The sequence below is a fragment of the Equus przewalskii genome, chromosome 8 (assembly GCF_037783145.1).
Source record: "Equus przewalskii isolate Varuska chromosome 8, EquPr2, whole genome shotgun sequence".
In the NCBI taxonomy this organism is placed as follows: Eukaryota; Metazoa; Chordata; class Mammalia; order Perissodactyla; family Equidae; genus Equus; species Equus przewalskii.
In genome coordinates this window covers 81,170,563-81,186,527 of record NC_091838.1, presented here as the reverse complement: position 1 = coordinate 81,186,527, position 15,965 = coordinate 81,170,563, and the positions used below count along the sequence as shown (strand labels likewise).

The 15,965-nt window shown below is 46.7% G+C and overlaps 1 protein-coding gene across 1 annotated transcript; it reads right to left on the bottom strand.

Moving 5' to 3' along the window:
* Positions 1 to 4,514: 4,514 nt before the first annotated feature.
* CHRAC1 (chromatin accessibility complex subunit 1) lies at positions 4,515 to 8,317 on the bottom strand. Its single transcript, XM_070631035.1, has 3 exons — positions 7,982 to 8,317; positions 6,377 to 6,503; positions 4,515 to 5,738 (listed from the first exon to the last, which is right to left on the bottom strand). Exons 1-3 carry the CDS (start codon positions 8,126 to 8,128, stop codon positions 5,614 to 5,616), a joined length of 399 nt encoding a protein of 132 aa, XP_070487136.1. The 5' UTR covers positions 8,129 to 8,317; the 3' UTR covers positions 4,515 to 5,613.
* Between the last annotated feature and the right edge of the window lie 7,648 nt (positions 8,318 to 15,965).

Genomic DNA, 15,965 nt, shown 5'->3' with positions numbered 1-15,965 from the left:
AAGTTGATTTGGGAGGCTTTTTGCTGCAGGATCTCAAAAAAATGGGATGATTCTAGTTAAATGTTTTTAATTTTTAAACTTCCATCAGGTCGATACTTAAGCTATATTTTGTAAAGAGTAAATCATCCTTTAGTATGCTGCATATAAAGATCAGCGTTGTTGCACTTTCTCAATAATAATAAATGCCCTGCGATTGGCCCACCAGTAAGCATTTTGTTTTTTACCTAACAAGAGTACTTTGGGCAGGTGATTAAATTTATACAGGTACCTCAAGAAAAAGAACCTGAATATGCTGCATTTTATTTCTTTAGCTTTTATATGTAGCATTTTGTTTTGCTCTTATTATTTTGTTTAGATATGTGCTTTTTGGACCCCAATGGACTGTTGAAAGAAATTTCAAAGTTACTCTTGTAGGGATAAAGTACCTTTTTTTTTTTTTTTTTTTTTTAACTTACTGCAATCTCTGGTTCACAGGTTGCCCACCGGTAGAATAATGCTTTACCCAAATACACCTGAGAAAAGGATACCATGTGTATAAGCAGACAATAATGTTCCCAGTCCTTTCTGTTCATGCTGCTTTCTTAATTCTTTTCTCCATGTCATCAAGAGGTTGGATAACTGATTCCTAAGGTCAAACTTAAACATTGTGGTATCTTAACGTTTCCAACAAAACCTCACAAAATTGCCATTGAGTAAGTAGCATGATCCTAAAGGTGTTGCTGGCGTTAGGCAGCCGGGTCAATCTGGTCTCTGAAGAGCCAGTCTTCGCACCCTCTATTCTGCAGCACTCACCCTGAACTGAACAGATGGGGAGTGGCCTCGATTGACAAAAGACAACCCGGTGAAGAAGCTACAGGCTGAGACACTGAGCATCTATTGTCGTGTTTAAGCTTAGCTGGGTCCTTTCAAGTTTGTTTTACAGCTTACTAGATTAAGTAGTTTGCACTATTTTTGCAATAAATTCATGGAAACCCTGACAGTTACTTGTTTTGTTTCTTACTGTGTGTATATAAACTAATACTAAAAGTTTGGCATAGTGTTTTTTCACCTCCATACATAACCCTTAACATGCACAGAATGCTGTAAATCTGATCAACTATGACGTGAATGATATTTTATAAAGTTATTTTGTATGGTGTCAATTTTGTTTTGCCTCATAGTATGTCAGCAAAAAATAAAATAAAGTTCCTCGTATTTACAGCTGCCTCTGCCAAAGATCTTGAATTACATATTTCTCCGGGTGCTTCTTTCTGCACAGGTTAAGGCTCCAGGCTTCCAGGGTGGAGGCCTGCCTGCAGTGATGAGCTCTGGAGCTCATTCTACCAGCATTGGGCCTGTTCCCTGAACAGTGTGCTCAACAAAGCTGGTTACCCCTGAGAATTTGACGTTTGGGGATGAAAACCACAGGAATGAACTGGACAGGAAAACTATTGTGCTATCTAGGAAGAGCTAGATGTTTCTACTCTAGCAGCCATGGGAAGAATGAAGTAGAAAGCCATTCAGCTAAGCCCCAGTCACGTGCAAAGCCCTGAACTCCACATTGTGTGGGAATCAGAGCTGATGACATCTGGGTTCTCACTTAAGCCCGTCTGTGCTGGCGGTGTTTACACATATTGGTGCGGCTCTGAAATCCCTGGGGGCCTCATTCCGGGCTGTCTTTGACTTCTAACTGTGCTGAAAAAAATATATGGTGTTAGGAAAGGGAAGGAGGGTTAGGTTAAGAACACCTAAAAATGCCTAGGATGCACACTGTTGCTAACGCAGGCCAAGGTTTTGTTCTCATTTAAAGCTATTTTATGGTTTTGAAGAATGTGTTCTGGGGCTGGCCTGGTGGCACAGCAGTTAAGTTCACACGTTCCGCTTTGGTGGCCCGGGGTTCGCCGGTTCGGATCCCAGGTGCAGACATGGCACCGCTTGGCAGCCATGCTGTGGCAGGCGTCCCACATATAAAGTAGAGGAAGATGGGCATGGATGTTAGCTCAGGGCCAGTCTTCCTCAGCAAAAAGAGGAGGATTGGCAGTAGATGTTAGCTCAGGGCTAATCTTCCTCAAAAAAAAAGAAAAATGTGTTCATTAAAGAAAATGTGAAAATTCAGATAAACATAAAAATAAAAATCTTCAATTATCTGTAATCACAACACTCTTAACATTCTGGTGTATTTTGTTCCACTCTTTTTTTTTTTCCCCTAACAAAATCAAGATGTAGGTTTTTTTTTTTTTTCCCCTCAATGTATCCTGTACTTCTTGTTTCTTTTTTCCTTTTTTGAGGAAGATTAGCCCTTAGCTAACATCTGCCGCCAATCTTCTTCTTTTTCTTTTGCTGAGGAAGATTGGCTATCTTCCTCTACTTTGTATGTCTGGTGCCTGGCACAGCATGTCTTGATGAGCAATGTGTAGGTCTGCACCAGGGATCCAAACCAGTGAACCCTGGGCCACCAAAGCAGAATGTGCAAACTTAACCACTGCACCACTGAGCCGGCCCCTACTTCTTAATATCCAAAGCCACAAAGCATCTTTGTGCCCACTGGCCCTGGGACACACTAATGGAAAATGAAAGAACATACAGAAATTCACGAGAAATCTACAACATCCTTACTTAATAAATATGGTCTTCCCTTGTTACATTCTATTTCATTATCAATTACTGTATGGCCAGCGCAGTAAATTGATTGGAGAAACCTAAGTATAAAAACAGTGTATGATGAAAATAGCTCCTTGGTCACAGGAGGTACAATGGACCTTTATGCTCCATAGAGGATGAGGAGCCCATTTCAGCAGGAATGGAAGGTTAATGTAGGGAAACAATAGGATATAGAGTAAGATCAGCGTCGAGGGCCTTGAATGCCAAAGAAAGAATTTACCCAACAAAAGAGTGGGGCTAAACTGCACTTAAGCAGCATAGGATTTGAATCCCAGATCCACCACTTCCTAGGTGTGCTGTGGACTCCTTAATCTGAGCTTCCGTTCCCTTTGTAAAATGTGGATACTTTGCAAATTGTTGTGAGGATTAGGTGAAAATGTACACAATGCACAGAAAAGAGGCTCAGCCCCTAATGGCTACTTCAGTATCAGCTGTTTTTAACACTTCTGACCAGGAAAAGATTAATCTTCATAAAGTCATTTTGATAATCTGATAGCGGTATGCAAGATGGGAAGAGGAGAGAGGCTCTAAAGATGGTGAGGAAACCAGTTAGGAAGCTACTGTAATAGACTAGCATGTGGTTCAAGGAGGAACCAAGAAGGATGAGAGCTCCCTGAGTAACTGGATCTGAAGTGCTTATGATGGGTTAAGGATGTTTCAGCTGGTTACACACAAAAAGCAGTTAGTAGAGGCTGGCCCTGTGGCTGAGTGGTTAAGTTCGCTCGTTCTGCTTCGGCAGCCCAGGATTTCACTGGTTAGAATCCTGGGCACAGACATGGCACTGCTTGTCAAGCCATGCTCAGGCGGAGTCCCACATGCCACAACTAGAAGGACCCACAACTAAAAATACACAACTATATACCGGGGGCGGGGGGGGGGGGAGGGGGGGGGCCTTTGGGAGAAAAAGGTAAAATGAAATCTTAAAAAAAAAAAAAGATTATAACATTAAAAAAAAAAAAGTGTTTCCAGCCCAAACTGGGAATTATCCATTTACCTGGGGACTGGCTAAATAAATGGTGTATTCAAACAATGGAATCCTACTCGGCAATAAAAAAGAATAGACTGCAGATACCTGCAACAACATGGATGAATCTTAAAGGAATTATGCTAAATATAAAAAAGCCAGACTCAGGGGCCAGCCCAGTGGCATAGCGCTTAGGTTTGCATGCTGTGCTTCAGCAGCCTGGCATACGTGGGTTCAGATCCTGGGCACAGACCTATGCACTGCTCATCAAGCCATGCTGTGTTGGCGTCCCACATACAAAATAGAGGAAGACTGGCACAGATGTTAGCTCAGGGCCAATCTTCCTCTCTAAAAAAAAGAAAGAAAGAAAAAAGCCAGACTCAAATACTACATAGTATATGATTCCATTTATATGACACTGTGGAAAGATGGGTCAGCAAACCATGGTGTGTGGGCCAAATATGGCCTGCTGTGTCTTTGTATGGCCTATAAGAATGGTTTTTACATTCTTAAATGGTTGAAAAAAAATCAAAAGACTATTTCAGGATCCATGGAAATTATACAAAATTCAAATTTCAGTGCCCAGAAATAGTTTTATTGAAATACATCCATGCTCATTCCTTTATGTATTATGTGACTGCTCTTGTCCTACTACAATGGCAGAGTCAAGTAGTTGTGAGAGATTATATAGCCCACAAAACTTAAAATATTTCCTATATGACCTTTTCCAGAAAGTTCGCTGGCTCCTGCTACAGAGGCAGAGAATAGGTCAGCAGTTGTCAAAGTTAAGGGGAGGAATGAGTTTGACCACAAGGGAATTTGGGGGAGGTGACAGAACTGTTGTATCTTCACTGTGCAGGTGGCTACATGACTCTGCATTTGTCAAAACTCAGAACTGCACACCAAAAAGTGGATTCTAAAATATTTTATTTTAAAATAAATTTTAAAAACAAGAAGGACAAAAAGCATCAGTTGTGCCTGGGGACTAACTGGAGGAGCACAGAGTATTTGGGGTGATGAAACTGTTCCATATATTGATTGCCTACACAACCAACAGACCTGACATTAAAGGATGATTTTACTGGCTATAAATTATAAATCAATTTTTTTAAAAAAAGGAGACTGAAAAGATGAGCCAAAAATTTATCCTATGTGAAAAAACCAGGGCTTATGGTTTTCTCTTGTGGACAGTAAAAATAATTAGCCTGGGTGTAAAGAACAGTAAAATGAGAGATCTGCCATATACAGAATGTTTTAAAATGTTTTTTAAGAAAAATACGCCTATGCAGAGGTAAATATTTCTTTTTGTACTTAATAATTTGACTTGAAATTCTTCTCTGGAAATAAGTGTTAGAAATGCTTATTTTTAAATATCACAAAAGTCTCACATAATAAGGCATTAAAACAACAGAGTTCTAAAACTAGTTTCATAAAGCATTTTACTATAAAAGTATGTACAGCTTTTAATAAAAAAGAAAAACATTTCTTTACAATTGAAAAAATGCAGTATTTGAATAGTCAAATTTTCTTGAAATACAAAAACTCAAATGGAAAATCCTAACCATAAACTACATATTTAGCTAAAATTGCATCTACTTGTTTACAAGAATTTCAAAATATACATATATGAATTTACACAACTGATATTTAGAAGCTCTTCAAAATCTATCTGTAAATTAACAAGTTAAGCAAGACTGTCTTTGCGTCCACTGCTCACGGCTGCAGCGGCTGGGCTGGCGGTGCCCGACTGTACAGACAGCGCTTCCTTGGTGCCCTCCGACTGCAGCGTGGGCCCGTCAGAGGGGCTGTGTCGGGCTTACTTCCCTTTCAGCTACTTATGGTGGAGGTGCATTAGATGCTCGATCTCAGCCAGGAAAGAATGCTATGCACTTGGAGTCTCTGAAAAGCGGAGAGACTACAGTCGCACGGTGTTGTGCTTGCTTCAAAGCAGCGGCGCTAATCCGGGAGGGTCTTCACCAGGCTGATTTCTAAAGCACTTCTTTTTTGGTTTAGGATTCGGCTTCATCGTCATCACTGTCACCATTGTTGTCATTCTCCTCCTCCTCGTCATCTTCCCTCTTCTCTTTAAGCATTTTCAGATATTTACTAGCTAAAATCTTCTTTGGTAATATATCTTAAAAACATAAAGCTAACATCAGCAATTGGTTATGGGAGACCATGAATACAGCAATCCAAATTTCAGAATGTACTAGTTCCTGCTTTGACCTCTAGGATAGGTTCCAAAACAAGACAAAATTCAGACTACGCTTCTGGGTGAAATAACAGGCAACTCGCACTATCTCTTGACTAATGCTAAAGACCAGTTTCCACTCTACTGACTGCAAACTGTGTGCTTCTATGTGGGGGTGACCACTGAGTGACCCTGCCCAACCTACCTGACACAGGCCGGCTGGCCCCAAGCTCTCTTTGGCCGTGGCCCACATAACCTGTCCCACAACAACAAGCGTTAGTTTCTGTTTCTGGGGCCAAGGAGACCAGCCGGGGTTTTCCCTTGAGCGGCAAGGAGTCGTCTGCCAGGCTCACCCAGCCAACCAAACATCCTTGTGCAGGCTGCTGGCTTCGTCAGCGTTCGAGGTGAACCACATTACAAACATAAACAGACCAAACTAAAAATGTCTTCCTGTGCCAGGTCAGGTAAACCATGGCGCCTGCAGAAAGCAGCAAAATGTCTATTTCCCTCGTTAGCAGGAAAAAAAAAGAGCTGTAAATTACTATGCATTTTTTAACCAGAACGTTTCAAGGGCTAAGTACCTGCAAGAAACTGAAAAGTTTCCGATTCCTCTGCAGTATGTGATAAGTCACTGTAAGTGAGCGCTTTCTTTTCTTTTCCACTGCCATGTCTGTAGGAATAGGTGGCTAGATATTGCACAAAGAGTTCCTAAAACAAGCGAAAAAGGAAAATGAGAGGCATGCTTTGGAAACTTATCAGAGAACTTAATCTTTAACTTACATTAAGTTTAGATGACTACACGTTATCTCGGTTTCTCAAATTACAGGAAATCACCAGGGAAAACAGAAACGCGAGGTCAGAAGGAAAGCAAGGCCATATAGGAGTTGGTGGAGAAGAGGGCATCTCCCTAGTTTACTTTAGATTTCTAACTTATCAAAAGTATTTAAAATTAAGTAAACAATGAATCACAAATGCGTTATGACCGATCTGTACAGTAAAAACAGGAGCAAGAGACGGTTCAAAAGTTCTATTCGGCTCAGGAACACAATTTCAGTCCTCTATTTGAATATATTGTCTAAGGTGGTTTGCCTACAACTGTAATAGTCAACAACCTGAAGCTGAAAATTGGCATTTCCCATTTTGCCCAAATACCTTCCCCTAAAGCAACAACCTGGACTGAGCCTCTTCCTCAACGTTTCTACTTTAACTCCCTCCAATTTGTTTAGCAAGGGATTAAAGAAGCGCCTGCATAAGCCACAGTTCCTTAATATTTACAGAATGAAACTGTACAGGAAAACACAAAGACCCCAAGATCACATGCCGAACGGGCAATTATTTTCCTGGGCTCTAAGAAAGTCTGTCTCTGGCTTAAAGCAGGCACGAAATCTGTGATCTCCCGCTTCCCTTAGCTCCAGTCCATCATATTGTAGGGACGCTGTGTACCGAACTAGGAAGGGCTGGGAAACAGAAGCCAAGGGAAATTAAAGCAATGAAGACCGCGGCTTACACACGGCGCCGTGTAAAACAGGAAGGGCCCCAACACGCCACTATCAAGACCAAACCACAAGAGACAGAATTATCCACTTTGCACGAGGAGGGGGCCAGAACACCGGCTGTAAACTGAGGTCCCTAGGGGCGCCCAGCCGAGGAGAGGAGACGCGGGGGCAGGTCAGGCCGGGCCGCCTGAGGAAGCCCTCGAGCTTCGCGTGGACGCCGCCGGGCCCTCTGCCTGGACCGTTTGAGGGGCTAGGGCCCCCAAACCACGAAACAGGCCGGAAGAGAGAAAAGCGGAGGCTCTGGAGACCGGAGTACGGTGACGCAAGCGGAGTGGACACCAAAAGAGACCCGCGCCACCAGGCCACCCCCGCGCGAAGCAGAGCGGGAACGGCGCGCGAGGGAGGGCGGGAACGGAGCGCGAGGGAAGGCGGGATCGGCGCGGGCGGGGCGAAAGGCGCGCGAGGGAGGATGGGAGTGGAGCTGGTAGGCGCCCGCGGGGTCCGGGGCGCGCGCGGCGTGGGAGGGGAGTGAGGCGGTGCGCGGAGGGGCGCGCGCACGTGAGCCCGCGAAGGGCAACCGGCGGCGCGCCGGCCGAGGGGGACCCAGCGGCGAGGCCGAGCCTGGTGGGCGGCCCCCACCCCTGCCCGTCGCTCGTCGCTGCTCACTCCTCCCCGCGCGGCCCGCCTCACCGTGGCCTTGGCCGTGAGCACCAGCGCCTCCTGGTTGATGCTAGACACCTCGGGGGAGCTCTTCATGATGACCCGGATGCGGGACAGGGGCAGCGACACGAGCCGCTGCTCCCCGCACTTATCTTTGCCCACGACCAAGTCCGCCATCTTCGCGCCCCTTCCCCGTGGCGGCCGCCGGGACCGCCCGCGAGCGCGCCACCGCCCACCGCGAGGTGGCCGGCCGACACGGTCGGTGCGGGAGCGGCGTCCCGCTGCCCCGTGGGAGTTGTAGTGTCGGGGAGGCGCGGCGGCGGGGGCCGGCAGCGGTCCTTCCGGGGGCGGACTACAAGCCCCATGATGCCCCGCGCCCCCGAGGCCCCCGGAAGGAGCCCGCGGGCCCCTGCGCCGAGCGGAGCTGATGGAAGGCTGGGGCCGCGGGGCGCAAGGCAGGGGAGCAGAGGGGCCCGAGGGGAGGGCGGCGAACTGTAGGGAACAACTCTACCAGGAGGCGAGGGAAGAGTTTACACTCGGTTCTTGTCACTCAGGAGTGTGTATTCAGTGCCTTCGTTAGTGGAACTGGGAATGCAGTGTGAACAAAAGAACACTCTCGTGAAGGCAGATTCTAGAGGGAAGGCAAAGTACACAGCAAGCAAATAAGATAAATACCGTGAAGGAAAAGAAAGCAGTGTCAGAAGATACAGAGCTTGCGGGTTCTATTTGAACCAGGGTGGTAGGGAAGAAGGCTGGGCAGTGGAGAGCAGAAACAAGCCTTATTGACGTCTGAGAAGCCTGGAGCCTTTCAGGGAAGCTCAAAATGAGCGGGGTGTGCAACCAGGTGTGTTAGATGGGGACTGAGAGGTAGCCTGGAGCTAGGTCCTGTTGGATTTTATTCTAAAAAAGTGGAAAGTGGCTGAAAGATATCAGAGGGATGATGGGATACATCTTAAGTTTCAGAAGGATCCCTCTGGCTGCTGATTGTGAACAGACGAAGGAAGGTTCTGAAAGTGGTGAGGTCGTGAGAGTGGAAGCGGAGAGAGCAGGTAGAAGATGATAGCGAGGGATGATAGCATGCCGGTGTGGCTAAGGTGGAATGAGCTAGGAAAAGAATGGTAGGAAGTCGCCAGAGGCCAGAACAGGTAGGGCCTTAGAGACCATGGGATTCTTTCCCAATGAGTTGAGAGGCCGAGGGAAGACTAAGGTGGTCCCACTTAAGTTTTCCAAGGAATGCTCAAGGTGCAGCGTGTAAATAGACTGTAGGGGCGAGAATGGAAGCAGGCAGAGAGCACAGGTTACGAAGCTGTTACTGGGACTGAGAGGGATGACGGCAGGTTAGACTAGAGTGGTGGTGGTGGGAAGCAGTAGGATTTGGGGTCTTATTTGAAAATAGAGCCAACAGGACTTGTTAATGTGATGTGGAGTATGAGTGAAAGGTGGTGCCATTTACTGAGACGGAGAACACTGCTGGACAAGCGAATTCGGCAGAGTTTGGTTTGGAGCAAGTTCAATTGCCCGTCAAACCCTAGTGACAGTATTGAGTGGACGATCGGATATTCCAGCCTGGAATTTGGGCTGAAGCAGTGAATTTAGAAGCCACCATTGTCTAGGCAGTAGTTAAAACCATGGACCTGAATGAATACCTAGAAGGAGAGTGTAGATGGAGTAGACAGATGCGAGGACCCCATCCTGGGGTACTCCAGCATTTTGAGATGGAGAAAAGAAGGAAAATCCAGCAAATGAGACTGGGACGAAGTGGCCATTGAGTAAGAAGAAAACCAAGAGACTGGGTGTCCGTAAAGCCAAGAGAAGAAAGTTCTTCTGAAAGGAGAAACTAATCAAGTGGATGCAAAAGGGCTGAGAAGGCATATAAGATGACTCTCCTACCCCTCATGCTTGTGGTGTGACCTTAGGCAAAGCAAGTGTTCTCTCTCAACCAGTTGCTGTATTTTCAAAGATGCGGATACACTGTTGTGAGGTGTAAGAGTGCCTGACATATAAACATCAAAATTCCCTGCTCTGTTGCTGATGCGCCATCCAGGACTGCCCCTCTCACAGGTCATTGCTGAGGGTCAGAGGATATGAGAATGAGAAAGCTTTTTGTAAACTGTAAAGCACTCTGCAAAAGGCTAAATTGCTATGTTAAGTCTCAGTGTTCCTACTGCAAGGGCTTGTCACCCCAAGTGAATTTTGATTCCAAAGTTCATCTGAAAAGAATTTGAAAAATTCAAGGAATATCTTGTTTAACCTTTCTTTTTCTTTCTTTCTTTTTTTTTTTTTTGAGGAAGATTAGCCGTGAGCCAGTGTCTGCTGCCAATCCTCTTTTTGCTGAGGAAGACTGGCCCTGAGCTAACATCCATGCCCATCTTCCTCCACTTTATACGTGGGACGCCTACCATAGCATGGCGTGCCAGGTGGGGCCATGTCCGCACCCGGGATCCAAACCTGCAAACTCCGGGTTGCCGAAGCAGAACGTGTACACATAACTACTGTGCCACCAGGCTGGCCCCTAACCTTTCTGATTTCAATTCTGTCCATCACTTAGATAATGATGACAAAGTATAAAATGTGTACTTGCAGAGATGTTTCTACAAGATTAGTGCATTCTGGAAATTACCGCTCTTCAGTCTCCCTGAAGATGGGACCCGAGGCCAGATAGCACAGATGCTCCAGATCAATGACATTTGTGATATTATGGCTTTAGAAGAGTCTTTTAACATCTACCTTCAGCCATAATGACCCAGTGATCTTAGCACCTGCTGTGTGCTGCGTCACTAGAAGGTGAAGGCCCAGACTGCAAGGAAGTGTCGTCTTCACCATTGTGACTTCAGGTCTTGGCCCAAAGAGCAACGCCAAATACATGAGCGGCACTGCCAGGCCCAGAGGTACAGCCAGTGCGCAAGACGGCTGTAGTCCCTGCTCTCACAGAGGTTACTTTCAAGTAGAAGGGAGACAGAAAAAGAAATAAGAACATCTCCTATGGCAAGTGCTGTGAAGATAGAAAATTGGGTGAGAGTAATATTTAAGCTCAGGCATGAAGAAGGGAGAGGAGCCGGCCATGCAGAAAGGCTGGGGCAAGATGAACATTCTGAACCGACTGTGGGAAGGATACCTGGGGAGGAAGATACCTTGGCAAATTTGAGGAACTGAAAAGCTAGTGTGGCTGGAGCTTAGTGAGCGAGGCAGAGAGCGGGGGAGATGTGGTCAGCAAGGTGGGTGGGACCCGCTCTGGCAGGCAAGCAGGCAGGCAGTTTGGCGTTCTTTTGAGAGCAATGGAGGGCCGTGAATTTTGAAGTAAGGGAGCAGATCCGACGTAAAAGCCCGCCCCGATGCCAAGGGATGGCTCAATGGCACCATGCCCAGCGCAGAGCAGAGGCAGGAGGTGCTGGTCTGCCTCGGGATTCAGCTCTCAGTCAAAGGGGCTCCTTTCCTCTGTGAGTGGGAAAGCCCTCGACATTCACAAAAGGCATGAGCAAGAAACTGCCCAAGGAAAACCAGCTTCACGATAGGGTCCTTCGGTCCACACAGGAAATAAGCTGTATTGTTGACACCTTTTAAAGTTTTTAGATGTTTTGTTTCTCTAGTGGTTATTGTTTTTTGTAAAGTTTGTCCTTCTCTTTTGGCGTCTTTGAGAGCAGGATGGGTTCAGATCAGGAAAGAGAACAGAACAGGAAGGCATCTGGAGAGTGAAGAGAAGAGAGCCAGAAGAATTCAGGGAGAAAAGGGGACGAGAAGCTCAAGTTATGGAATTGGCAGAGGATATTTGCAGCCAATCATTTTGAGAGGTAAGGAGAGGGGCAAAGAAGGAAATCTTCAGAAGAGAGGGAAAGTGCTCACTATTTAATGAAAAGAGGCGAGGTTCAAACCTGAGACAGTAGGAGAGTCAAAGAACCTATAATCCTTGGGAACTTGGCCTGTACTAGAAAAAGCACAATGAATTAGTGTATCTTTCTACTGTTAGCATTGTTGTCCATTATTTCTCTTTATATCTTCACAGCGTCTGAAGGCGTGTGCCAGTTATTTCTGATGCCTCTTTGTCTCACCTTCCCTTGCTCCCTCCTGTGCTGTTATCCCAGGGTGCTGGAAAGCAGTTACCTGTTCTTCCCAGAAGCCCTTTCCAGCTGGCTTCTGGCTAGGTTCTGCCATTGAGAGACGCTGGTGAGAGGCTGCGGTGGGGTAGGAGGAGGAAGTGAGGGAGCGGCGTCTGTCTGCCTATGTGAAGGCCTTGGCAGCAGGGTGGGGACTGCAGGGGGTTACTGTCAGCAACGTTGCATGGGTGACAGTTTGAGCAGCTTCACCCTGGGTTTCTGCTCAGCAGCCCTGTCTCAAGCAGTTCAGTGGCGAGTGTGCGCTCCTGGGCACCAAGCCAAGGGCAGTCCCAGCTTCCCGATCTCTGCGCAGCGTCTCCTTCCCCTTTCACTTCAGAGCACCTTCTCCCTTATGCTCCTGCAGCTCTTGCAACACTCTTGTAATCAATTCTTGGTGTTAAATCCCACTCTGTTTGAAATATCTAAAGAAGTTTCTGCTTTTTTTTTTCCTTTGGGGAAGATTAGCCCTGAGTTAACATCTGCTGCCAATCTTCCTCTTTTTGCTGAGGAAGACTGCCCTGAGCTAACATCTTTGCCCATCTTCCTCTACTTTATATGTGGGACGCCTACCACAGCATGGCTGCCAAGTGGTGCCATGTCTGCACCCAGGATCCAAACTGGCCAATTCCGGGACACCAAAGCGGAATGTGCGAACTTAACTGCTGAGCCACCGGGCCAGCCTCAATTTCTGCTTTCTTGATTGAATGTTGAAACATACGTGCGTGGTCGTAGGAAATAGACCCACAAAATGGGAATCTGGGGCTGGTTATCTGCATTGCTTGTGCTGGTCCGCAGAGATGACCTCTCTGGCAGCATGCCCTGCACTTACATGATCACCTGCCTAGATGGAGTGTCCACTGAAGGCAAGGCTGCCGCCAGTGACCATCGTGGTGGGAATAGAGATGACAAGGTGTGTGGGATAGGCTGGCTTCTTCTGATTGCACTGGAGAGATTTCAAAAGAAAATTGAAAGCTGTGGGCTTTAACCTCTCAGATCAAGCACAGTCAGAGACCCAGCTTCTATGATGATCCTAAGTGATTGCTTATCTTTTGTAGCCTCAGGGCCGATAGGGCTAAAGGTCAGACCCACCTTTGATCCTACCTGATGCATAATTACAACAGAAGTTGAATTCACGGCATCACCAGGTCTTTTCAGTGAAGTCAGGCTATTGCTTGGGAAGAATAGGATTCTGAGGATTAGAATGGGGATAGTTGGGAGGATAGAAGCAAACAGGAGAAACTTCAACCCCCCATCCCTCTGAGCCTCTTTGTTAGTGGAAGTAGAGTCCCCCCACCCGACCCCCACCTGCCTGAGGGGATTAGTCTTTGCCTGCTTGGAGTCCTGTTAATGAGCTCACTTGAGGTGCTTACCTGGCAAGGGGATGCTGAGTCTTCTCAAGACTTGCTCCTCATTAACTCTGATCCGTAATTGGAGTCAGATCCCAGCATGCCCCAGGGAAACAATGCAAGGCCCGATTTAGGAGATGGTCGCACACTGAAAGAATAGCAGGATATTCGTGCATTTTTATCAGTGGAAACTTGGGGAGTAAGTATGTGGGGAATGGATTCTAATGGTGTCAGAGCATGACAGTCGATCCGGGTGAATTTATCAATAAAGCTGACTTACCAGAGATTCTAGATTCTGTGTCAGCTCCAACAGCTGGCAATGGCTTGAATGGTTTGCTTAGCTAAACTGGTGGAATGAGATTGGAGTGTCCTGCAGTGGTGGCGCTCTCTGACTTTTGGAGACCACGTGAACTGTGTCTGAGTGCTCTCTGAGAGCCATTCAGCAGATAACCCCACATATCTAGGGTAGGCTGTCTGTGGCATTCAGCACTTTTATAAGGAGTTCTGGCAGGTCCCAATAACAGAGTCACAGCACAGACTCCAAGGGGTTTGGGGCAAAGATATATCTTCTGCAAATATCTGTTCTCCATTTGAGCAACAGCTTTGGATTTGCTACTGGTTACTGGTAGAGACCAAATGCCAGGCCACAAGACCCCAGATGAGTATGTGACCTGAGCTGGTTGTGACATGATCCACCAAGTCACACACCACACTCCACCTTCAAGAGGAAGTTAATGAGTATGATGCTGCCAGCCTGGAGCAGGCCCCTGGAGCATAAGTAAGTCGCCTGAGCAGGTGGCTCAGACTCCCACGGCACCTCCTCCTACTCCATCCTCCCCTCACCCACTCCCCACAACTATGGCCTCGTGGGCATTCTCTGTGGGCAGAAGAGCAGAGAGGAAACCTGCAGACCCAGTTAATAGATTGCTTTGTAAATATGCTGCAGTAGGCAGAATTGGAATTCTGCAGCGTCACAGCTTCACTCAAGTGTGACCGAAAGGTAGAGGGAGAAGGAAATGCCCCCAGCAGCCCACTTGCCTGGATGGAAAGACATCCAGAGGGGCAGGATGTACACCAGTTCAGTGGCAGCAGCTGACAGTTTGACTGAGGGTCCGGGTACTTGGAAAAAGCGAGATTGGAGACTTAAAAAGGTCTGGAGAAGGGGTTTGTGGATGAACTTGTCAGAATCGGGAGAGATGGGAGGGGGTGTGCGGCCTTGTGAATGCTCCCCTAAGGGCACCTTCTACACAGGAGGCCTTTAATAAACAAGTGGCAGGATGCCCCATTTGTACATGTCGGTTGGTCTCTTTTTCCAGCCATTCACTGGTGCCGCCCAGTGCTTGCTCAACTGAGCTTTTGTACAAAGTGGCCCTGGCCACATCTGGAGCTAATGTAGCAAGGATGTCATCAAGGACCCTGGATCTTCCTGTCTTTCTGCTTTGTCATTCTTAGCATATTGGTTTTAGGCTTTGTGCTTATTCCCTCATGGTTCCAAAATGGCTGCTGCCATTCCAGACTTCATGACTACATTAAACAACAAGAAGGGGAAAGGGCAATAAGCAAAAGGCTCTCTCCTCATTAGGTCTCAAGGCTTTGTCTTTTTACTGAGGAAAGGAAGAGCTCCTCAGCAGTCTTCCCCTTACATCTCGTTTGTCAGAACTGGGTCACTCACTCTCCCTGAGACTAATCACTGGCCAAAGGGAATGAAACTGCTAGGACTGCTTTATACCAGTTAAGGTTCGTTCCCTGGGGCTGAGACAAAAGGATATCTGATCCCTAGACAAAAATTGAGGGAGGTGGGAGGTGAGGTTTAAGGCAGGGAATGGTTGTAGGTTTGACAATAACCAGTATTTGCCAACGTTGACAACATTTAAAATTTTGGAGATTTCCCTATAAATCTAAGCTGAAGAGTGGGAAGGTGAGATCATGCTGATCCCCCATTGCCCCATGGCTCTCCTCCTTCGATGAGCACGTGCTCTCGGCTTTGCCACAGGCCCCCCCACTCTCCGTCACTCACCTGTCTGCTTCATCCATTTCCACTATCTGCTTGGCCCCTGCAAGCATTTGAGTTTGTGACCCCTGACTTAGGACATTGGTTTAGAATGACTGTGTTTATCCCACTAGGCTAGCACAGTATTTGGCACGTGGTGTAAATAAGATGGGGGAGGAAACAAAAAGAAGTAGCCCGTGCTGATAAACCAAGCTCTCACATTGCATGACAGGGGTGGTAAAGACTTTGCCACCGAAAGACCTAATTTGCATCGCACCTCTGCTCCTTACTAGCTTCCCCAGTCTGTTTCTTGGTTTCCTCATCTGTGTAACGAGGGTGATAGCATCTGCTCCCCAGCATCACTGGGACGCCCAGGTGATGGTCTGCATATAAAGCCCAGGCAAAAACCATAGCTGGTCCTGGTTCCTTCTCCCAGAAGGAGGAATAACCTAAGTTGAAATGAATTGGGGATGGAATTAGGAAAGAAGATTTTTAAGAGCTGAGGCTACATCTTGTTAGCTTTGCACAGCTAGAAGTGCTTAATAAATATTTAATAATGATGATAATGATCATTTAGCTCAGTAGAA

Coding starts and splice junctions, on each gene's coding strand:
- CHRAC1 (XM_070631035.1), bottom strand. CDS start 8,128: ATGGCGGACTTGGTCGTGGGCAAAGATAAGTGCGGGGAGCAGCGGCTC. Junction 6,504..7,981: donor TGCTCACGGCCAAGGCCACG/GTGAGGCGGGCC, acceptor CGCTTGTTTTAG/GAACTCTTTGTGCAATATCT. Junction 5,739..6,376: donor AACTTTTCAGTTTCTTGCAG/GTACTTAGCCCT, acceptor TATGTTTTTAAG/ATATATTACCAAAGAAGATT.